At 38.2% G+C, this 25,148-nt stretch overlaps 1 protein-coding gene across 1 annotated transcript in view; it reads left to right on the forward strand.

Moving 5' to 3' along the window:
- The window catches only part of LOC149208000 (DNA topoisomerase, type IA, core), a 375,671-nt gene extending 354,796 nt beyond the window's left edge, over positions 1–20,875 (forward strand). Inside the window, exons 14-15 of the mRNA XM_089395900.1 lie at positions 19,634–19,813; positions 19,954–20,875. Coding sequence (XP_089252026.1) covers positions 19,634–19,813; positions 19,954–20,595 — 822 coding nt within the window. The 3' untranslated portion in view covers positions 20,596–20,875. The remainder of the gene's footprint in view (positions 1–19,633; positions 19,814–19,953) is intronic.
- Positions 20,876–25,148: the final 4,273 nt, after the last annotated feature.

Genomic DNA, 25,148 nt, shown 5'->3' on the forward strand with positions numbered 1-25,148 from the left:
TTTAGTATACTGTCATCAAAAAAACACAGTCACCAGAACACAGAGTAGAACCCAGAATTCTGCAACAACAGCGAGATACAACTGCAACCTCAAATATCATATCTCATAATGTATACGCTACTCTGATGAACCGAACCAACGTGTTACACGCTTTTACCAAAGCCAACCAGCGTATACATCTGCAAATATTAATTCATAATTTTGTAGCTATTCCAGACTTCAATCATACCCAGATCATAACATTTAAAGAACAACACATGCGTCAGTATTCAGATCTAGATTATACATGATCAAACCATATAATAATAATTCATTTCAAGCCTTAAAATCCCAATCCATCATTAGATCTTATCCCTCATCAACCACTAAAGTTCATCCTTGGTTCAGATCAAACAAAGCACCATCAGCTGATAGCTTGCATACTAGATCTCACACTTCATCAGATATTCAATACTTGCTCTACTTGGCCTAATGATCTTCTCCTCCTTATATAGTTTTCGGCCTTTCTCAATGCCATGGACCAAAACCACTTAGGACCAATACCTTGGACCAAATACCTAGGGTCAATAACTCAGAGCAAATGCCTTGGACCAATACCATGGATCAAAATACCATGGACCAAATATCTCGGACCAAAAACTTAGTTTTCCAAGATATACGCACTTTTCCTTCTGTGAAAATGCGTGTGTACGTATACGCTACTTGTGTTCAGTGAACCTGTGTGTATACGCAACTTGGTCAAGGTGAACTTGCGTATACCTCTCTTTCTTCATTCTTTGTAGTTTGATTTGTACTTCTTTGTTGTTAACCTGTTGTACTGTGATCTTTCCTCTGAGTGAGTTGCCATCAAGGAAAACACTTGTATCATAATGCCAACATGTCCACCATCAGTAATCAGATCTGGGACTTGATACACTTTTCTGGGTTGTCCCCAGTATGTTCACCACTGTGTTGTCATTCTGTATTTTTGAGGTTGAGGGAGTAAACACATAGGGAAACATCAAAACCACTTTGGAAGCTAGAATATAGCCCTGCTAGCCTCAGAGAGGGATCTCTCTGTTTAATTTAGCTTTGTTTTTATATGAATTTTAGGCTAGTTATGACTGTAATTTTTTGTTTTGATTTGATTGGTTTGGTTGATTTGAGTGCTATAATTCCATTGGGCTATGGAGTCTATAAATTAAAATAGATTTTGCATCAATTTTTAGAGGAGTTCTCACAGGGCAAGCTAGGTTGCACTATTTGGATCTTTTCAGAAATTAAATGGATGGTGAAATAGAAGAAGTGTAAGGTTCAGTAGAAATCTAGGAGTAATTAAGAATTTTGTGATTTGATTTCAGTGGAAAACATTAAAATTAACAATAGCCAAAATAGGGTGCTCTAAGTAACAAATCTTATTTATCACAGTTTTTGTTGAATAATTCATATATTTAGAATAACAAAGAAAAAAAACAATGTTCAAACAGATAAACAAAAGAAACACATTACCATTTGGTACACCACATGAATCCTGTGAAAGGTCGTTGTATTATCGATGCTCCAGTTCTTTGAAAATACAATATGCAGAGGAAATTACATTCAGAAATCAACATCTCTTACTTCAAACTGTGAAGTATTTATACAAATTCTAAACTAAAATATCTTGAAAAGATATCAAGATTTGTTTACAAATATCTCAAACTGTCTTACACAAATAGAACTATTAGATAGGACATCCAAAGCTAATGAATCTACTTGGCACTATCTTTGTGGATTTCTAGTGACAAAGAAGAGCAATTCGAATTTGATTGCAACTCTTATTTGATGAGGTGGCATCCAAGTCACTAACTGTCTTTGAGCTTTTTCCTCCCGAAATTATGAAAAATAGGGTCCAGTCATACCTTTGAAGATATCAATCCGAGCTAGTTGTTCGAAAACTGAGAGAGGTTTTTGTAGCTTAGCATCTGAGGAACAAAAACCTCCTCCAGTTTACCAAAATTCATTTCTGATTATCCACAATATGCTCTGCAAAAAGGTGACTAAAACAGGACATTGCGCAGTCAGGAAAAATAGGCTAAAATGATGAGAATGAATCTCTCAATTACTGATAGCTATGTGAAAGTGAGATAGGCTTTTGTATGTGGGAATCTTATGAATCAAAACTTCTTCCATTTTCCCAAGATTCATCTCTGATTATCCACAACATTCTCTGCAAAATGGTGGCTGAAACAGGAAATTTCTGGAAAATATGCCTTCAAAGAATCATTAGCATCTCCCAAATCATAACAACTGTTACAAAACTGAGAGAGGTTTCTGTGCAGGAGGATGTTAGCAACGAAAACCTCTTTCAGTTTTTGAAAATGTGTTCTCGGTGCTCTGTAAAACATGTTTGCAATTATTGTGTTGTATAGGGAAAAACATAGTTTTACTTAACCATGAGACAAATATATGACGTGGAGGCGGGAGGTGACGTGGAGGCACATGGTTGGCAGAAATATGATTAGGTGGCAGAATAGGAGTGGAAGATGAGGAAGGACATGGCGGGTGGATGTTGTCATGGGAGTAATAGGCGGAGGAGTCGTGGTGGGATTGGAGTGGCGGAGGTGTCGGGTAGGGACAACGGTAAAGGGATGAGGGGGAAGCGGTTTTCGAAGGGGGTAGCAGGTGGTAAGAAGTTTTGAAAGGTGGGGGTGCAAAATCAGGAGAAGATGCCACGTTAGGATGGGGCCTGGCGGGAGAAACAACTTTTCCGGACCGCCCCCCCTCCCCCGACGGTAAAGGCAGGATGAAGAGGGGGGCCAAAGAAAGATATAGGTCGTGAATTGTAAGGGAGAGCGGATCCAGATGCTCTGACAACGTTGCCTTTTAACCATATGCGACAAAACAAATTTTGTCCCTATGCGCCTTATTACAATTTATTTTATCACATTTAAATGATGCGATTAATTTAATCTAAACACACTTAATTATTCTCTAATGCTGCATTTCAACTTGCAAGCATATTTTTTTATTTTCTCAAGGTTTTGACCTTTTTTGAAAATAATTTACATTATGGAATATTATTTACAACATCCAAAATATAATAATCATCAAATATAATCAAGCAATCCTATAAAAATTATAGGTCCCTAACATCCTCCATCATCAAAAAGAAAGAAACACTTGCAAGGTAAGGATCTTCCAGATCCTCTGATGGAATCTCCAAAAGAAGATTCATAAACAAAAGCAGATGTCTCATTGGGAGTCTCGTTCATGGGATTCAAGAAAAGGATGATATGTAGGCAAGCTAAGATGAAGCAAGAAGGGCCACACTAAGGACAACCAAATGAAGCTAAGATGATCAAGGAGAATCAAGATTAGGTATGTATGCATCAAAGTTAAGTCATGTATATTATTAAGTCATGGGAATAGTTCCATGTTAATTTTAGGTATGTTCTATGCTTAGAGCAATTTATTTCAATTTTCACAGTTAGCTCCATATCTTTTCCAGATTAGCAATCACATCAGCATTAAAGTAAACTGCAAATAGAACATAAACATAAATCGCAGAAGACAAGTGAAGACAAGAGGACACAAGACGTGGCGCTAGCCAAGGACAAACCCCAATGTGGAGAAACCCTTAATCAATTCTTCTTATATGTTCTTCAATAGTTCAGCAGAGAGAGAGAGAGAGATAGTACGTTACAATAGAAGTCAACACTTTGACTTATCTAGATAAGAGCATAGATCATCTCTAAGAAGCTGATACATGAGATCAGTTGAAGACATGCTGCTTCAACTGATTCTCCTAGGTGACTCCTTCACCTATCGTTGTGTTGCATTTCATCATCATGCTGCACCTCACTGCGCTGCACCCATCATCACTATGTTGCATCTCATCACGCTTCATTAATCATGACTGTACCCATCACTGTACTGCATTATGTGCCATTGCTACACCATGTTGCCGTACTGACCTATGCGTTCGCTACATCTTGCTTTCTTGTTGTCCCTTGCTTGCTTGTTGTCCCTAGCATGCTTGTTGTCTTTAGCATGCTTGCTATTACATGCTAGCTGTAACATTGCATGCTTGGTGTACTTGCTGCTAAGTACCATACAACTGTCCCAATGTTAGTTAGTTGTCCCTTGCATGTTGCTCTCCTTCGGAGACAGATGCTCCGACAGTTCCCGACAGTTCCGGCTAGTCTGGCAGTTTCGGTAGTTCCGGTTGTTTCTGGCAGTTCCGACAGTCCCCGACAATTCCGGAAGTTCCGGTTGTTTCCAGCAATTCCAACAGTTCCGGCAGTTCCGGTAGTTCCCGGCAGTTCCCGCAGTTCCGGTAGTTCCCGCAGTTCCCGACAGTTTCCGCATTTCCCGACAATTCCGGCAATTCCTGGTAGTCCCTGCAGTTCCCGATAGTTTCGGCAGTTCCTGCTATTTCTGGTAGTTCCGGCAGTTCCCAGCAGTTCTGACAATTCCTGCTATTCCCGGCTTTTCCCGACAGTTTCGGCAATTCCGGCTGTTACAGCTTTTGTCCTCTGGATTAGGACAGCGTTATCCCTTAGGATCTCTCCTCCTACTAAAACCCAAAGACAAGTAGAGAGGAAGAGATCCCAAGTGTGTTGAAATGACTTGAAGGCCACCTCTATTTATACTAAAACATTGAGCACAAGTGGGGTTTATTTGGTTGTTGGCCGACCTTGACGAATTGTCCCATAACACAAATAAATTCATATCTCCATGAATACTTATCAGAATTGGATGATCTTTAGATCAATCCTACATCTCTCAATGAGAGGGATCCAAGAAAAATATTAGCTTCCATTAATAAGATGACCTACATGGAGTTTGGCCCTAGTTGCCAATTTTAACACTCCCTCTCAACTAGGGAGAACTCCATCCGCTGATCCATATGTCTAACTGTACTCTCTCTGCCATCAGTGCCCTGCACTACTCTGCTCTGCTGAACCATGAAGAAGAATTGATCGAGAATGTCTCATACCATTCTCTACTGACCTAAAGTCAGTTTCATCTGAAGAGAGTGTGTCACATCACTCTTACTGGCCCGAAGTCAGTTTTATTGATCCCAGATCAATATCACAAGAAAGTGTCTCAAACCACTCATACTGATCCCAGATCAATGAAGGTCATCCTAGCATAGGGAGTACGGTAGATACAACGATGCATCCATTGATAGTACTACTATGGTCCCTAACCCCATTTCCTGCTCATTGATCAAATGAGAGGTACTTCCCATGAGTCCCAGCCTGCATGGGTAGGATGCCTCGACAGGAGAACTAATCATCCTAACCACAGGAGAACGAATCATCCTGCCCCATAGTTGCCACCGGAGAACTAATCATCCCGGCCCACAGGAGAACTAATCATCCTGTTTCACAGTTGCCATGGGAGAATTAATCATCCGGGCCCACAAGAGAACTAATCATCCTATTCCACAGTTGCCACGGGAGAACTAATCATCCCGGCCCACAAGAGAACTAATCATCTTGTTCCACAGTTGCCATGGGAGAACTAATCATCCCGGCCCTCAGGAGAACTAATCATCCTGTTGCACAGTTGCCACGGGAGAACTAATCATCCCGACCCATAAGACAACTAAGCATCCCGTTGCACAGTTGCCACGGGAGAACTAATCATCCTATTCCACAGTTGCCATGGGAGAACTAATCATCCCGGCCCACAGGAGAACTAATCATCCTGTTCCACAGTTGCCACGGGAGAACTAATCATCCCGACCCACAAGAGAACTAATCATCCCGTTTCACAGTTGCCACGGGAGAACTAATCATCCCGGCCCACAAGAGAACTAATCATCCTGTTCCATAGTTGCCACGGGAGAACTAATCATCCCATCTCACAGGAGAACTAATCATCCTGTTCCACAGTCGCCACGAGGTATCACAGGGAAAGGCTGAACCTATCACCCTGTACATAGTGCACCACCAAGGGAGGGTGAGTCGCCCTGTGGTCGTATGTTGCTCCAGTAAGTACCCCAAGCCCCCCAGAGCTCCCATAGCTCAATGCATGCAACATGCAGGACCCTTATAAGAAGGTCTCTCAATGACTCCAAGTTGTTCGGGAAAGTCACAGATTTGACCTTTCCCGAGGCTTTGACAAAATGTCTGCGACCTGTACATCAGTCTCAATGCAATGGAGCCTCCTCGCCCATCGACTTACCATATCCCAGATAAGGCAGTATCTGATGTTTATCTGTTGTAGCAATCATTGAATACGGGATTTCTCAATAATCGAATCCCCCCTCTGGCTGTCATATAGAATCACAATGGTATTCATCATGTGTACAAACAGCTCACTTAAGAGCTTCTGCAACCATGCAGCTTCACACGAGATCATACTCGTAGCTATGTATTCGGTCTCGATGGTGCTTATAGCAACTAACTTCTGCTTCCTGCTCATCCATGATATCGAAGCAGAATCCAAAGAGAACCAGCGCTAAGAAGTGCTCTAGTGATCCTCCACACTGCTTGCCTAGTCAGCGTTCGAATAATCATGCAGTGTCATATTTCCGGCAGTGTATCTCAATCCATGAGAGATTGTGCCCCGAAGATATCTCAGAAGATCCTTGGCACCAATCCAGTGAGGCTCAACCAAATATGAGTTCACCATGCTAATTGCAAAACATATGTCCAGACGGAAGATCACCAAGAACATCAACACAAATGAGTTTATGAAACTCAGAGGCATTTCCCAAATCTGGTTCGACATCACTACCATATAACTTCTGAAAGTTAAGATGCTCGAGGTAGTCACAGGCTTGCAGCTTATAATTCCACATCCGGAATCCTACTCCCTCTTACTTCTGCAAATGAGAGGGTCTGCACCTGTCAGAAATAGGTCGTCCTCATAAGGTGTCGGTATGAGAGGTCTATCATCCACAACCTTCGGGTAATGGTTTGGATCGGTTTCACTCCTAGTGAATCTCAACTTCATCAGACAGCTATCAATCCTCTCATACTACGCCCAGGGTGTTTTGCTTCAAGCCATAGAGGGCTTTCTTCCACCTGGATACGTGAGATTCCTGATCATGAATCTCAAACCCCTCAGGTTGTTCCAAACCTATGGACTTGCTACGTAAGGGGAATGGTCCCCTTGTAAGATTTTCCTTTAGTACATCTCAGACATGTACTTTCATGCTCTTTTTGAATTCAGGGATCCCTGTCACCATCTGACTCATAAACCTCCGATGCTATGTGTCAATGGACATGGTCCCCAGTGGACTTCCTGCAACTTGATACAACCCTAAACTCAAAAACATCTTTGAAAATTCTATTTTCAAACACGTACCTTTCCATCGATGAGTACCACCCTCTAACCTTTGACTTCCATTGCCGAAATGGACACCAGGTTCTTCTTGTGATCAGGTACATAAATGAGATTCTGTGAATGAATAGAGTTACCCTCATTCAATTGAGGGGTAACATTCCCTACACCCTTTCTGGGATAGGTGGCATCGGCTTCAAGTATAATCCCACGATTCTTTCCATCTCTACCAAATTAGAGAGTGCACCCTTCTATCTAATGAAGTGCCTTGAAGCACTACAATCAATAAGCCAGATTCCCAAAGAATCTGAAGGAGAGGGCCAATACAAGATAACGCTTCTTTATCTTATCAAAAACAACATTTGATTCTTCATACCTGGGGTTCCTTGCATTCTTTGAAGAGTCGACCATTTCCTTGATGACCTGCATTACCTATCATTCCTTTGATCATTGAAGATGTCCCTAGAATGATTGTTATCTTCATCAAGTGATGTGTCTCTACCATTCAGACACTCCTTCGCATAATGGCCAAACTTATTGCAACCAAGGCATTTGCCTTTCCTTCCACACTTAGATCCGAACTTCCCAATGAAGTGATCTTTAGGTAGGCCATCAGAAACTTCCACTGTGACATTTTGATAATATTCTCTGCTTCGATTTCAGCCTCGGTGAATTTGAAGAGGGATGACGAATCCACTGATCCTTTTGTCCTTTTCCAACTGTCTTTGGTGATTGCTCTTTCACTCTTGCTTGGGCATTGTCTTCACCTCAGCTCTGATACCATGTTAATTTTAGGTATGTTCTATGCTTAGAGCAATTTATTTCAATTTTTACAGTTAGCTCCATATCTTTTCCAGATTAGCAATCACATCAGCATTAAAGTAAATTGCAGATAGAACATAAACATAAATCGCAGAAGACAAACCAAGACAAGAGGACACAAGATGTGGCGCTAGCCAGGGACAAACCCCAATGTGGGGAAACCCTTGATCAATTCTTCTTATATGTTCTTCAATAGTTCAGCAGAGAGAGAGAGAGAGAGATAGTACGTTTACAATAGAAGTCAACACTTTGACTTATCTAGATAAGAGCATAGATCATCTCTAAGAAGATGATACATGAGATCAGTTGAAGACATGCTGCCTCAACTGATTCTCCAAGGTGACTCCTTCACCTATCGTTGTGCTGCATTTCGTCATCATGCTGCACCCATCATCACTATGCTGCATCTCATCACGCTTCATTAATCATGATTGTACCCATCACTGTACTGCATTATGTGCCATTGCTACACCATGTTGTCGTACTGACCTATGTGTTGGCTGCATCTTGCTTGCTTGTTGTCCCTTGCTTGCTTGTTGTCCCTAGCATGCTTGTTGTCCTTAGCATGCTTGCTATTGCATGCTAGCTGTAACATTGCATGCTTGGTGTACTTGCTGCTAAGTACCATACAACTGTCCCAATGTTAGTTAGTTGTCCCTTGCATGTTGCTCTCCTTCGGAGACAGATGCTCCGACAGTTCCTGACAGTTCTGACAGTTCCTGGCAGTTCTAGCAGTTTCAGTTGTTCCCAGCAGTTCCGGCAGTTCCGGCAGTTTTGACTTTTCCCGGCAATTCCAACAATTCCTGGCAGTTCTGGCAATTTCGGCAATTCCAGTTGTTCCAACTTCCGTCCTTTGGATTAGGTCAGCGTTATCCCTTAGGATCTCTCCTCCTACTAAAACCCAAAGACAAGTAGAGAGGAAGAGATCCCAAGTGTGTTGAAATGACTTGAAGGCCACCTCTTTTTATACTAAAACGTTGAGCACAAGTGGGGTTTATTTGGTTGCTAGCCGACCTTTGACGAATTGTCCCATAACACAAATAAATTCATATCTCCATGAATAATTATCGGAATCGAATGATCTTTAGATCAATCCTACACCTCTCGATGAGAGGGATCCAAGAAAATTATCAGCTTCCATTAATAAGATGACCCACATGGAGTTTGGCCCTAGTTGCCAATTTTAACATTCTATGACATGATCAAGTATGAAAGAATCTCTTTCATCAATGACATGCTCAAAGGCATGTACTACAATGCAATGAAGGTCAACAAAAAAGAAATACTCACATAAGGAGTATAAGATTGTTGAATAAGAAGCAAGTGAAGAAGGAATGCTAACTAGTCCTAGAAGCAAGAAATGAAGAAGTGCTCCCACAAGGAGGATAAGGTGGTTGACTAATCTATCCAAGAAGAAGTAAATGAAGAAAGAGATCAAGCTTGTGAAGAACACCATGATCACAAAGAATTACTATCTGAAAAGATTCATTGATGACATCTCCTGAAAGAAGGCAGGACAACTCTGATAAAGGAAGGAAAAAGATCAAAGGACCCTTGACACCTTTGAAGGCCTTGGAGATATGAAAGGTGCATATAACTTATTCTACTCTACGAAGATGTCATGATGAAGAAGCCATCCAGCAAAAGCACCATTTAATGTTGAAGCAATATCAAGATGAAGTCATGAAGGGCTACTAGATCAAAGCATGAGAACAAGCAAGTACAACGAAGCATCCATGTGAAGAGTAGTCCGAAGCATAGACAAGATGACAAAGGAATAGCCATATGACAAAAGAACCTGATATATGTCCAAGAAGGCCACTTTCCATGAAGGAAGCAATGACATGACAAACCAGGAAGGAAAGTGATCGATGGATGGTGCCTACCAAGAAGAAGTTCGAACAAAGACTTAATGACATCAAAGGAAAGAAGGAGATCAAGCAGCTGGAAGACCCACAAAGAAGAAGTTGTTCATGAATGGACAAGTCCCTAGCTAAGAGGGAGTTATAAGAAGTTCCCAATTACAAAGGAACTTGGACAAGTACCTTGTTAGAGGATACTTGGGCATGTCTTCCTCAATTGAGAGGAAGAGATAGACACAACATTCTTGTCTTCACTTGGGAAGAAAGAATGGGAGGATTGGGTAATCATTTGGCATATGATACTCTTTGAGGATGTGTAGGGCATCCAAGACAAGAGTAGGCAAGAGGACCGATATTCTTTGAGGGTTGGGAACCCAAGATAAGAATAGTCCTAGAAGGTCATACTCAGTGAACACTGGGTGGGTATGTACCTTGAGAGATAGTGACTAAGGTGTCTATAAGTCATTGGTCTTGCCAACATTGTGCTCTAATCTATTGAGAGATAGAGCTGTCATTTAAGGCCTTGTTTTGGAAACAATGTTGGTTACTATGACGCTATAACAAATGGATTGCCAATCCGGTTTCTCTTATGTGAATTCTTCAAGATCGAAAAATACCCAAACACCTTGTAATGTTGTATGAATACCTCCTTAGTTAAGAGGGAGTGTTGAAGGAAATGTAACTAGGTTCAGTGTTCATAAATGTACTTTTGATATTTGTATTTATTCAAGAAAAGAAATATTATTTTTATTATATTTGTCAATGGGTTTCTTGCTCATTGAAATGGGTCTAGTACATGTTAAAGTGCTATAGGTGAGTCAAAAGAAATTATGGAAGACCTTAGGGGCATGTTACACTATGTATACTTATCTATTAGAGTTAAAGAATATACCTCCAAGCAAAGTCAACTCTTCTCCATGCAATGACACCATCAAAAGAAGCAATCTGAAATAAATAAAGCAATTCGGCCTGCAGTCTTCAAGTCAGCCTAAAGGAGGGACAGACCTCTATATATAGAGGATGTCCAATCCTCCAACGTCAAGCATTCCTCATCTCTGAAATCAGCAAAGGTAGAAGGCAAGATAAAGGGTAGTTGAAGGATGAAAGAAGAGTCTCCAAGGGCAGCGAAGAAAGGAGGAAGAAGACCGAAGTGTAAAAGGGTTGTTACAGTCACACGTGCGAAGAAAGGAGCCTCTTCCTGCGGTCATTACAACACTACTATCACAGTCATATAATCTCGTTGGTTGGGCTAGATAATTAGGCCTATAAGGCCTCTCACTCAAGCGAGGAAGAAGGCTATACAAGCGAAGGGAGAAGGAGAAGTCTAACATAGTTCTTGTGAGGGTATTCCCTCACACGTGCAAAGAACTAGGGCTGCATTACTGCTGCTCTAAGTCTACAATATTTGTGAAAGAGAAGAAGGCTCGGTTGGGAGGCAACAAGGTCATCTTCTTAAGATAGAAAGGCTCCATCTCAAGAAGGAAGAAAAGGTCAAGGATCATTCTAGAGCATACAATCTAAGGTCTCTACAGTTGCCGGAAGAAGTGCCGAAGGAAGAAAGACAAAGTGTTGGAAGGAGGAGGACGAAGTGTTGCAAGAGGAAGTAATCTTGAAAGGGCTTGACTTGTGCTTGGAGGATCTTCTTGTCAAGGGTCTAGGGTTTGGCATTTATCAATAGAAGCTTCAATAAGAGAAACTTACCAAAGGGTTTTCCTCTCAAGAGAAGAGAGGTTTTGGCCCTAGAAGAGAGCCAACATCTTGTGTTCTTGTTCTTATTTTTTGGTAGCAGTTTGATGAAGTACACACACATGCATTAATAATAAGAAGAAGATTAAGCTAACAAGACAAATTGTAAAAAGACTTCACAAATTGTTATCAAGTCAAGAAGAATCACACTACAACTAATTTCCCTAGATTCTTCAACATTGTGTACTATTGATCTTCATGTTTTTGGTAGTTTTTTTTATGATAAGAACAACATAATAACAAGGGAAGAAGCTAATAATCATGAAAAAGTAAAAATACATCACAAGCAATTATCAAGTATAAGAGAAATCATCCTAAGTATAGCCCTATCAATTTCTCAACACAAACTTGTCCTCCTTGCACCTCTCCTCAAGTCTCATGAGAATAATGAGCCTCGCTTCTCCTTTTTCTTTTTTCTTTTCTCTCCAAAAGATGAGTACCCTAACCCTTAGAAATCAAGGGTTGAGATCAAATCTCAGCCCATGAGATCAATGGATGAGATCAAGTCCCCCACTTGAGCCCTTCCCTCATTTGGCCCCCCTCAATTAATGAGTCTCCTAGTACTTTTTAATGTTTTGTACCATGTGCACTTTTTCTCTCATAAAGTCACTTTTTAAACATAAAAGTCACTCTAATAATATAAAGTGTACTTAGTATTTTTTTCATAGAGTCACTTTATAACACGTGACTTTAATAAATTAAAGTACATAGTACATATCAGTATCTCATAAAAAAGTATTTTTCTTCATGACATTAATAAAACACATAATGTCAGTAGACAATAGGGTCATTAATGTGTCTTCCTAGGTCAAAAGGATAAATGCACTAGGAAACACCTGCTTGGTACCCATATTTTGAACAATTGGTGGTCACCCGCCTATTCCACTTAGACCCCCACCAATGTTTTCTATTAGTTTCTTATTTTTAAGTACAGTTTCCTATTTCGGTAGTGTTCTATTTTTGGCAGTTTTTGGGTCCTAAACCTCTGAAGCCGTTTTGAGGCCCTAAACAATGTTTTTTGGGGAAACGGGCAAACATCGATCAAAGATTATGTTTGCAATTGAAAGTTGTCCCCAGATAGACATTTTTAACTAGTTATTGTGCGCACCAAACAGAGATCATATGCCAAATTTACGACTCTGAGAAGTTGACATTCCAATTAACCCTATTGGGGCCCATACCTTTTGGTGCTTCATCTCCTACGGTTAGCTTTTTGGATGTTTAGGGTTTTGCATTGTTTCTTCATGATAAAAGGCGTCCAAGTCTCATTGTAACCCAATTTAGAAGGCATGTAGTTGTCACATCTTTTCTCAGAGATAAGCTACCATCGCTCGAGCTAGTTTGCTTTTATTCTGCATGTAAACAGTTTTCAGCATTTGCTATTATTAATTGAAGTTTAGTTTCATTGTATCTTCGTGTTTTTGCTTTAAATATGTATTTCATTTTGTTCCTTTATAAATTCGGATCAGTGTAGCTTTTGGAGACCAAAAGCCTCTCTAAATGGGGAGGTATGATCCAGATTGGATCATTATATTAGTTTTCATCTATCTCAATGCTTTCAAAGTGGAAAAAATTGGAGGAATCAACTTACAAGGTCATTCTAACAACGGGTCTCAATTTGGAGGATTGGGATCTAAAACCTTGCAGAGCCATTTTGAGGCATTAAACAATGCTTTTTGGGGTCAAAAAACTCTTGCTTGCTCAAGACCCATTGGCACTATTCTACATTCAATGACCTTTCCAACAATTCAAGAATCGCGTTGAATGCAGTTCATATGCAAAAGTTTTGCCTTCCGCAAGTTTAGTTTAGTGTTGACCACCATAGTACGAGAAAATGCCATGTCAACCCCCAGTACTCATGCATTTGGTGCTAGCCATATTGGGACTTTCAAGAAGACTGTAGAAGGTCCAAAATCATAACTCTAGTTGAGGGTTCAGGGAGTCAAATTTTATCCCTAGTTGGCTATCGAGCTATGTTAAATATTGGGCTACTATGAGTAGGGGTTTCAATCTACGCTATTATATTTTGTTCCCTATTCAAGCAGAGCAACTAGGAATGGGAAGTTAGAGAGAAAAACAAAGGTTGTTAAGGTTTTGTAATAGCCTTATAGACCACATGTCTCAGGTAACTCCTTACAGAGTACCTTTTCCTTTGTATTAGCATTTTACCATACTAGAGAAAGGAGAACAATGCAGCATGACCTTCTAGCTGGGTTCCATCTAGTAAGAGTTTCCCAAGGAAAAAGTTGTGGATGGTGTGTGTATTTCTTTCTATTATCTATTTCTCGCTTTTCAGCTATTTCATTTAATTATGTAGAGAATCAGTTAACTAAAGAATTTGAGATCTAAAGAAAATTAACCTTCATAGTATAGATTTCAGATATTTTGTTAAATTTGTTGTGACAAATTGTTTTAGTGGAATATCCACGACATTTTGCAAATCATTACTAGCTAGGAACCATTAACAAGTACCCAACAAGATGAGAAGAGTCATGATCCATGGTTGCATGTTGAGAATCATCATTGGAATCTTTACACACAAGTAGTGATGGAAGAGATCTTCGTGGACCATGAGAGAAAGGTTCATTAAGATAGCATCACAATGTTCAACCCAAAACTTAAGGTGATTTGATGCCAGACAAGGTTAGAAAAAAACATCCTCTAAAGTAGGTGAGGTAGATGCTTTGAAAAAAATGAATGCTGTAAAAAATTATAGCAAAATTTTTAATGCAAGAGAAAGATTAAGGACAATCGTTTAGAAATTTGGATTCTTGTTTACCTTGGCCACTGGATCTAATGATGCCAGCGTTCAGGTTCTTGAACTCAACAATATACTCAATGGCATGGTTGCGGGTGAGCGGCCCCCCCGTGTCGAATCCACACTCTGAGCACGCTTCGGGCAGGGGCGCATCGGGAGCGACCTCAGGGCACGCTCCCGAATCAGATCCCTATGGGAGCAAATTTCGGGAGCACACTCCCTAAAAAGAAATTCTCTCCATGCCTTTTAAGCAGTGATAGAGGGAGCTATTGCAAAGTTTTTTGAGTGTGGCAGCCTAATGTTCAATCCTATGGCCCTAGTGTTGATATGCAATTCATGGTAATGTTAAATTCTTAAAGTAAAAGGATGAAAATGAAAGATAAAGGAGAATGTATCTTTAATTTTCATCTTTTTACTTAAATTTTTAACATTACCATGAAATGACTCAGGATGTTTGAGAGTGGTTTCAACCTCATTGGATTTCATATGAAGTAGAATTTTAGATCTCACTCAAAATCCAGCAGACTTGTCATTTTTTTCAGGATTTCAAGATTGTGGGGGATTGCAATGTTTCCATTGGATTTTGTCATGTACTAGGGTATGGAACTTGTATTTAATCAAGAGCACCAAGCCCTCTTTGCGAGGGAGACTCCCAATGATCAAGAGCACCAAGGTTGTTCGACTATGCAGGAGGAGACTCACAATAAAGCACGAGACAAGAAATTAGAAATCTCTCATGGCAAGAGGCTCAAGTAGTAGATAATAGATTTACTTGTCTTTTCTAGTTTCTAATACTTTTTATAACTATTGACTCTTTCTTATTTATTATGGTATCTTTTGTGAACAATATATGACAATTTAAGTTTGAAGTTTGAAGTTGGCATTTATAACTCATTTGTAATGAATTATGAATATGATGCTTTGTGAAAGTTGAAAGTTGAAACATTTCATTTCATGTTAGATATTCTTTGTTATAGTTTGGTTACTTTATAATGGTAGTGGTTACAAGTACAACTTTAGTGATAAATGATGACAAATGTTATACATTGAATTTTGAAAGCTTGAAACTTTAAGATTGATGAATCAGGAGACTCGATGTGTTGTATGTTACTAACTTGTGGACGTGGTTGATGAATATTATAACTTCTAGATGATTGATGTTATATGGTTCAATCCATGTTTTTATGTTTTTATATCTAATTCATCATTCTACACGCTTTTGTTGACATATATGCATCAAAATATATAAAAAATATATATTATATAAAAATTCGCTCTAGAATCGGGAGCTTTTGAAAATGTCGCTCCCTGCTCCCAAGTAACCTTGCTCGATGGTAGTGGAGAAATTGGCCACCCTGAGGTTGGAATGCTCAATTTCAGGTCAATTGACTTTAGTAGTGTTCATTGTGCCATATAAGTTGTGGAAAACATCCCAAATCTGCTTCATACTTTTGTTATCTTTGGTGTGATGAACGAGATCTGGCTCCGCATAAAGGTAGATTAACCCAATGGCTTTACTCTTTTTTCAACAAACTAGATCATAGTTGCAATTATTTTTGGTTGGAGGTGGTTTCTCCAAATACATCCATACGCATTCGCTGTGAAGAAGGGCTATCATTTGATCAATATACAGTAGTTGGCCCCTATTAAGATGGGGAAACAGACCACTTTTCATCCCTAAAGTCTAACACTAACACTGCCCTCAGAAATACGGCAATCGGTTCGCTGTAGGAAAAAAATGGCATGCTTCCTTAAAAGAACCAAAAAAATTTAAAGCAACCCCTTAAATTTGCTGAAATAGCCAAGATCTACCCAAGAAGAGAGGGTGTTGGTGAGAGAAAGGGTAAAATGCCCTAAAAAACCATGTTGCAAACATTGTGTTGGCAAATATATCAGTGAGGGTTTGGGAAGAAACTTATTAACAACATTAGGGAAAATATAAAAATATATTGGCAAACTTTAAAAATTATATTTATAGAAAAATTAGTTACAAATAGTACAGTAAAAAGTGGATTACTGCTCTTGGAGGCAGCGTGATAGATTTTTAAACAAGTGACTATTAATTTGGGGTAGCATCATATGTGCTCTAGCCACGAAAATTGGTGGAGGGGCTAAGGCACATGAGATCTCCAATACCTAGAAAGGGTTTGGGCAGATTCTAAACAGTTTGGGAGATATTAAAATAATTAATATTTTTAATGGAGTCCCTAAGTCTAAACTTAGGGAAATTAAAATATTAATGTGAATTAATATAACATGTGTTAGAATGGTCCAAAAGTCATGGATCAAGCCAGACTTAATCTCGGCTATTGATTTGTCAATGAAAAAAGTATAAGAGGCTTGAGGGTCACTTGGAGAACAAACCAAGAGATCAAGATTTCGACTTTCTAGGGCTGGGTTTGCTGAGAAAGTTGAGAGAGTGATCAGAATTGCAGCTGAGGGGCAGTGAATACAAAAGCAGAGAGGTAGAGATAGCATTGGGAGGATCAGCGCAATAGCCGAAGAGAGGGACGCAGAAGCAGCCAGGGTTCACGCAAAGGCGGCCAGGAGCTACACAGTGCCTTAGAGGGCCAACGTGGGTGAGGCAAAGGGCCAGAGGACTGACGCAGTGCCTCCAGAGGCTGACGCGTGCCAAGCCAGAGTGACGTTGGGCTAACGCTAGGCCAGAGAGAGGCTGACGCAGTCCCTAGATGTTGACGCTAGGGTTTCGTGGGGCAGATTGGAGTTGTGAGCTACCGGAGTGTTTATCCGGTGTTTCAGCTGGAATATCTGCTTCCGAGTAGAGAGGTACTACTACTGAGATTTTTCTTTGTTGGGTGAGCCGGATTTGGCACCCAAATTGTCTTATGAAATTGCTTAATAAATCAAACCCTCAGATAGCTGCAACGGTTTTCCTGCATTGGGTTTTTTCGGGGACATTAGTCCAAAAACAATGATGTCACTTGTGTGCTTGTTTGTGCTTCCTTCAGTTGATGATCTGTAATGTGTTGAGCATGCACTTGTATTTATTTCCAATATTTACATGGTAAATAACTTGTTAATTCACAGAGCAAGTAGGTAGGAATAAATTAGAAATTACATGAAGGGTTTCTAACAGGTTAGACTTAGAATTCCAACAGTGACAACGATATCAAATAAATGCATTGCCACATGACTATGTAAGGAACACTGATATATAAGATGATATGTCTAGTGACACATCATACATCAACATTGAACCTGCTTTTGAGCCCCGACTCTTGAGCCACAAACAAAAAAATATAATAAATGCATCTCATTGTCATGAATCATCCATAATGAAATTAGATATCGACTCCCTCCACCCCATTTATGAGCAAAGATAATGGCTCTTCCTCTAGAAGAAGGCCCTAGTGCTGGAGATGGAGTTTGACACCCTCTGCTAAGTCTTTGTGTTTGTGTTATTGTCATTGTGAAGGTGGTGGTGCCCTCCCAGTGATATCCACCTCCTCTAAAGGTGTCTACACTGCAACATCCTACTCTATCACAAACCCCTTGCCAGCTCCTTTGGCTCATGCTCATCTAACCACTCAGGAGTGTCCCATGATAGGCCTCTATATCTCCACCCTTTATGTGGTGGTGTTTTCAATCCCATCCTAAGTCATGCAGTTGGGGTTCAGCAATGATAGGTTTAGTTTGAGTTCAATTTTTTTGATGAGGATCGCCATTAGGTTTATATATATATATATGAACTTTAAATTTAAAAAATAGCATAAAATAGTAAGAATCAACATCAGTAAATATAAAAATTGCTTTCATCGACTTGGAAACTGCAAGGATAGGTTACAAGCTGGAGCTGTGATATGATGTTGTGAGCTTGAGCTATGGACTTGGTCAATGGCCATGAGTTTCGACAAACCTCAATCTTTTCTTTTAGGTTCATCGAATTTCAAACCTCAAAGTTGAAGTCCTATGAATCTTGTGACTAGATCACATCAAATGAAATGGTCTCCACTACATGTGTTTTCTCAAGCTGCTTATATATATATGAACTTTAAAATAAAATAAAAAGCATAAAATAGTAAGAAATCAACATCAGTAAATATAAAAATAGCTTTCATCGACTTGGAAACTGCAAGGATAGGTTACAAGCTTGAGCTGTGATGTGATGTTGTGAGCTTGAGCTATGGACTTGGTCAATGGCCATGAGTTTCAGCAAACCTCAAATTTTTCTTTTAGGTTCACCGAATTCGAACCTCAAAGTTGAAGTCCTGTGAATCTTGTGACATAGAGCCTATCAAATGAAATGGTCTCCATTACATATGTTTTCTCAAGCCGCTTCACCTGTAACCAGAGATTGTAGTAGATGTAAACCATGCTATTAAGATGCTAGGATTCTAACTTGTATGAGGGTTGTAAATTATAATACATAAATTAGAGGGTGATGGGGAATAAATTGTAATTTGTAATGAATTAAGAGTTTAATTTGAAAAATTTTAATATGTTGTGTTTCTTGTTGTGTATTTTTTTCAAACACACTCTAATTGTGTTTGCACCCTGAAGAACTACACGTTTGGTTAAGTCCCTGAATGGCAAGCTTTTGTAAATTGGGTACTCTTCTGCGATAGCCTGCCCATGAAGGTTGCATACATTTCCTAACTTTAGAACTTACAACCAAAATTAATATGACTATGGAAATTAAAGGCCAGATTGGAAATTTCATGCCGATATATTTAACAACTATTGCAAAACGCTGCTTCAACTGTTTTGACTTCTTGTTAGCTTTTGTTTTTCCTATCCCCTTGTTCAGAATGTCAAATTTAAGAGCATGTTGTATAAGGTTTCTCAATCTTGGCTTTACTTTTGGTGGACAGTTAATGCATGCGTTGTATGTATTCACTTCAATCATCAATGTATCTTATGTTTATTCAAATCAGAATCTAAGGTGCAAGATTGAATCAATTTACACATAAATTGCATGGACACTCCAAATTATCTTTGTTTCTTTGAATATCAGATTTTATAACTCATCTATTTGTTGCGTACTACATAGCTGCAATATGATTGGTGTTAATTGTGATGTAATCACATATTCTTATTCCTAGCATGGACTAGTCTGTCGGGATTGAAACTTTAATAGGCCTTTCAACTGCCTGGGATATCCCCATTTATTCCTAATGTTTTTCAGTGTGGCATGCTATATCCTAATGCTTGTGTTTCATTGCAGATAGAGAAAATGGATAGCCTATTTGAAGCACAGTTCTCTCCTTTAGCTGAGTCTGGGCGTTTGCTGAGTAAATGTGGTAAATGCAGTCGCTACATGAAATATGTTTCCCTCCGACCCTCACGCTTGTACTGTGCTACCTGTGAAGAGGTCTATGCTCTTCCTCAAAACGGCACCATCAAGGTGAGAATCTGCATAAGCAATCTGTTCAAGTTCCAATCAAGCACAAGTCTATAAATAGAACTTTTCTGACTAAAATCTAAATCATCTTCACATATGCAATTTAAATTATCTGTATCTGATGCAGTTTTAACTCTTTGCAGCTATATAAAGAGTTGACATGCCCTTTGGATAACTTTGAGCTGCTATTATTTTCTTTACTGGGACCTGATGGAAAGTCATATTCTCTTTGTCCGTATTGCTACAACAATCCTCCGTTTGAAGGATTAGAGACTCTTCTTGGTGACCTCTCTATAGGAAAGGCAAATAAAAGTGGGGGCATGCCTTGCAGTCTCTGTCCACACCCTACATGTCGGCATTCCATGATTAAACTGAGTGTTTGTGCCTGTCCAGAGTGTAATGGGACATTACTTCTTGATCCTGTCAGTGCTCCAAAATGGAGGCTAGATTGTAATAAGTGCAATTGCCTTGTTTACCTTCCTCAGAATTCTCATAGGATTGTTACTACTGATGAACATTGTAATGAGTGTGGATCAACCATTCTTGAAGTAGACTTCAACAAAAATGACACTCCACTTAAAGATGGGGCCACATTACACAAAGCATGCGTCCTATGTGACGACTTGTTGCACTCCATGGTAGAGGTGAAGCATGGTAAGTCATTTTTCAGGAGAACAGGCAAAAGTAGAGGAAGGAGTGGTGGTCGTGGAAGAGGCCGAGGAAGAGGAAGAGGACGTGGGCGTGGTAAGAATGAAGATCCTAAGATGAGTTTTCGAGACTTTTAAGTAGGTCACTAATTCTAGTTGATTCTAACATGCTTGGCCTGGCCAAAATATTCATATCAAGAGACATTCTTTGGTAGTTATTCAATTATCCGTCATATATTTGATTTGCATGCTTAATATTTGCATTTATTGATGATATGAGGCTCGAATGAATCTTATTACTTGGAATGTGGAAGGCGAGCTTTCTCTTTCCTGCCAATCGAAAGATGTCATGGTGTGTATAATTTGTTGGGAATTTTTAGTTTTACACTTTATACATCAATATTTTTTTATGTTTTTACCCTATGACGAAGATAAAGCCTGTTGAGAGTAACTTTGCATTATGTTCCTGAATTGCAGACGTTCTGTATTGTCAGACAAGTAGTCCCACTTCATTGAAAGAAAAATCTAATTCATGATTCGAACAATTATAAAATAAGTATTAAGAAAGGACTTTATAGACTAATATTCAATGTCTAACGCAGCGATTAAGAAAGGAGTTTATTAAGAAAAAAAAATCACCCAGAAAATATTCAGTGCTCATTTGTAAAAGGTTTCTAGAAATTTAGAAACAAGCAATTCCAAGCAAAATTTTACGCACACTACGATTTTACCAGTCTGATTACATCCCTTCCCTCACTTGATTTGGTTATGATAAGAAACATGTCACGGAGGACTAGGATTTCAGGCCATCTTGTTGCTTTGTTATGGGTTGATAAAAAGATTTTAAGATGTTTTTGAGTCTGCATTTAGTGGCGCTTCAAGCTTTTATTTGACCATTCTTTTGTCAATTTTCTAGTACTTCTAGGGTTTAAGGTATTGGTAGTATCTGTGAATGGTGTTTTCTTCATGTACAAGTTTATAAACTAAGTAGTGAAATTGTTGTGCGATTGGTGTACCTTGTCCCACAAACAAGGGGGTTTTATGTGTCAATATTTGACATCTAAGTACACTGTAATTTTAAATCAGATTATTATTATTAATTTTATTAGTCTTTGTATATTTTAATATATATTTATTTAGTAATATACAATGAAATTCAACCCAAACAGAGAATGACATTAAGAATGAGAAAGTGGTAAAAGTTATAGTTTTTCAAATTTTCTGCAGGGAACTCGATTCTCCCCATAGTTAGGAGCATGGAAATGTTTTGGAAACAAATGTGTTCTCAACATACATAAATTTGCGAAAAAAAATAGGGTGTTGTTTCCCAAAATGGAAAGGCAGCTCAAAACATTTCCCATGTTTTTGTTGCATCTCAACCTATAGGGGTTTGTTTCTAGCATGAACTTGAAATACTTTCGCATGGCTTTGTTGCATTCTCAACTCATAGGAAGTTGTTTCTGGCATGGAAAAGCACGAATCAAGTTGTGTGGATCCTACACAGCCCCTAAAACAGATACGATGTCTTGAAGATCAGTGAAACACAGAAATTGACAATCCAAACACTTCATAGAAATTCTGGCTGGCTCTTAGGCTATTACCCTGGAAACTGGGGGATTAATCATTTAATTCATGTGTTTTTTCGTTCCTGCACAACAAAGCATCAATGGAGATGTGTATTTATGTTGAATCGTTTTGTTCTTCGAAGATGTGTATTGATGTTTGCATTCTCAACTTATAGTTGGGTTTTTCTGGCATGGAAAAGCACGAATCAGGTTGTGTGGATCCTACAGAACCCCTAAAACAGATATGATGTCTTGAAGATCAGTGAAACACAGAAATTGACAATCCAAACACTTGATAAATATTATGGCTGCCTCTTAGACTATTACCCTGCAAACTAGGGGTTTAATCATTATTTAATTCATGTGTTTTTTCCTTCCTGCACAACAAAGCATCAATGGAAATGTGTATTGATGTTGAAGCGTTTTGTTCTTCGAAGATATGTATTGATGTTGAAGTGTTCTGTTCTTCGAAGATGTGTCTTACTCTAAGAAGATCTTTTATATTATTCTCTTTGATACTTTCTTCAGTTAGATGAAATAATATCATGGGAGCTTGAGAATTTCACACAAAATTGTTGTGGTGGAAAAGGATTGATCCATTCTAGGTGGATTCTTTTCAAGACTATCCCTTGATTTGACTCTTGAATTGAACTTATTTGGTTACTTTTCTAGGTAGTATTGGGTTTTTCACTCTTTGAAATATGTGTCATTTTTTTCTTAAACTAATACTTATTGACTATGAGATGACTTTTGTGATTAGGATGGCTATACAATATATTTGTATGTTTGTCCAGTTGCAAGTACCAATTTTTTCTACAGGATTGGATCATCCATTAGCAATTCATGTGTCATTGTAAACCCATTCTGCAAATTATGTAATGTAAATGATGTTAGTAAGACCGTGAATATATGTAACAACCTAGGTAAGGCTATTATTTTGGCAAGAGTTTCATCTTATGAAGTTTTTCACTTCGTTAATTCATTTGTTTTTCTAAACACGGATGGTCGGCAAAGTTTTCCCTCCAACTGCACCCTAAAGCTAGGGTAGAATTATTCATCAAAGTAGTATTTTAGTAGAGTCTTGTGTAAAAATGATTTGGGAATAATTTAAGCTAATTGGTTAAATTATTTTATTACAAATCACGTGGTTTACTAAATCATATTGTGTCGCAGAATTGGTTATGTAATTTGAAGGTCTAAGTCAAACGGGTATTCCCCTTTTGAGGGTTGAAATTGTAAAACTCTTATGTAAAAAATATTTTAGTACATAATTCTTCATACTTAAACACCATGGCTAAAGTATTAGAAGGTAGAAAAAATTATTAATCCCCTCAAATGTCGATTAATTAGATTTTTTGGCAAAAATAAATAAAAATTCAAAGCCAAAAATTTAATTAATTAAAGTAAAAATTAAAAGTCTAGAGAAATTAAATTCTTCAAGTGGAAAAATTCATAGATATCGAAAGAATTAATTTTTGGAGGTCCCCCACCAAGGGAATATTGGAAATTTCAAAAAAAAATCGGATCTTTAGACTTTGGTGGTTATGTCAGTCATTTTTTTAGGAAATTAGTTCAAAATAATTAATTTTGAACTAATAAAAAAAAATATTTAGTCAGAAATTCAAAAATTTCTCAAAATAAAAATTCAACGAATAAGATTAAAAAATCATCAAATATTTATCAACGGCTGAAATTATTTTGACAAAGATAAAGCCAACTAGTCGTTATTTTTCCACTTACATGATTTATCTATATAGAGAGAGTCAATTTGTGTGTAAAATGGATCTGATTTTTTGCTAAAAAATTGTTGCTAAAGCATGTGTAAATTATTGTCTCACTGTGAACTATTTTTCTATCATAATAAAGACTTTGGGGTGCAACACGAGGTGTCCATGTTCATTGATTTGTGGTATGTATGACTACGAGTTTTACTATGTTGTGCTAATAAATGGTAAGATCTATTTTTCATTAGATGGAGATAAAATCATTATATTAATAGTTTTGGACTATTCATAGGTGATTTGATTTGTCATATAATTAACAAATTGTCTTGAGATAAATACATGGTGTTTGCATGTACTTCCTATGGTCTCCAAGTTCACAAATTGTGGGTAGGGATCATCTTTGCTTGGATTTTGAATATTTATGTGTTGGATTAAATTTTCGCTAAGGTTATAGTGTGCATGGGGTTTCTAAAGTGTTTTTAACCATTTATCAAATAAAATAACCATAAAAAATTTATATCTCAAAAAAAATAATTTTCAAATCCTTTGTATATTTGTGTATTTGTAGAATAGTTTTGTAAATTATTTTGTTACTTTGGGTTTTGGGGTTTTAAAATTTTGTATATATTTGGGGTTTTGGTGTTTTATTTTCATTTTTGCAGGTGAAATCAAGAGAAAAGGTTGAAGTAGAGCTAGATCTAGCTAGCCCCTTGAGGGTAAGATCTAGTTTCTAGAATTTTTTTGCAGGGCCAACCATTGAGAAATTTGTAGCAAAATTCAAATCTAGAGGAGAAATTTTTGTATGAGGCAAAAGTTTTATTTTTGGATCTCCCGAACTTGGATCTAATATTCGCTTGTCTTGTTTAAAGTTACAAGAATTTTTGAATTTTAAACTTAAAACACCACTTAAGCTCTAAATTATTGATTTTGTTTATGTATAAGCTATTTTGACATTTGAAATCTAATTGGCATTGTGATAAGAACATCTTGAATATTTGTGATTGGCATCTTATGGTCATTGGCTAAGTGATAATTGGATAATTTGTCCTAAGTATCTCGTGATTAATTCGTTGGCACTTGTATCCCTAAGCATTTGTCTTGTTTTAAGATTTTCTTCTAACTGTTATTAAGTACTCTTGCCATTAAAGGTTAATCACAATTTAAATACTTAAAGACTAAATCAATATTAACTCAAGTGACTTCACTCATAATCATTGCATAAGCATTCTAGTCTTAGTTTTGCACGTAATAACTTATCTTTCCAAACATAAGCTTGGTTGATAGACTCCTAGGACAACCTTCTCTCATCTAACTTGAGGGATTCATCCCTTCTTAGTGGTTAACACATTGACCTTGCAGTCGTCAGAGCCACAGTCTCTATAGTGCCAGAGGCACTGGGTGG

This window comes from Pinus tabuliformis, chromosome 1_2 (assembly GCF_031772625.1).
Source record: "Pinus tabuliformis cultivar Carrire ecotype Pingquan chromosome 1_2, CPIR1, whole genome shotgun sequence".
Classification (NCBI taxonomy): Eukaryota; Viridiplantae; Streptophyta; class Pinopsida; order Pinales; family Pinaceae; genus Pinus; species Pinus tabuliformis.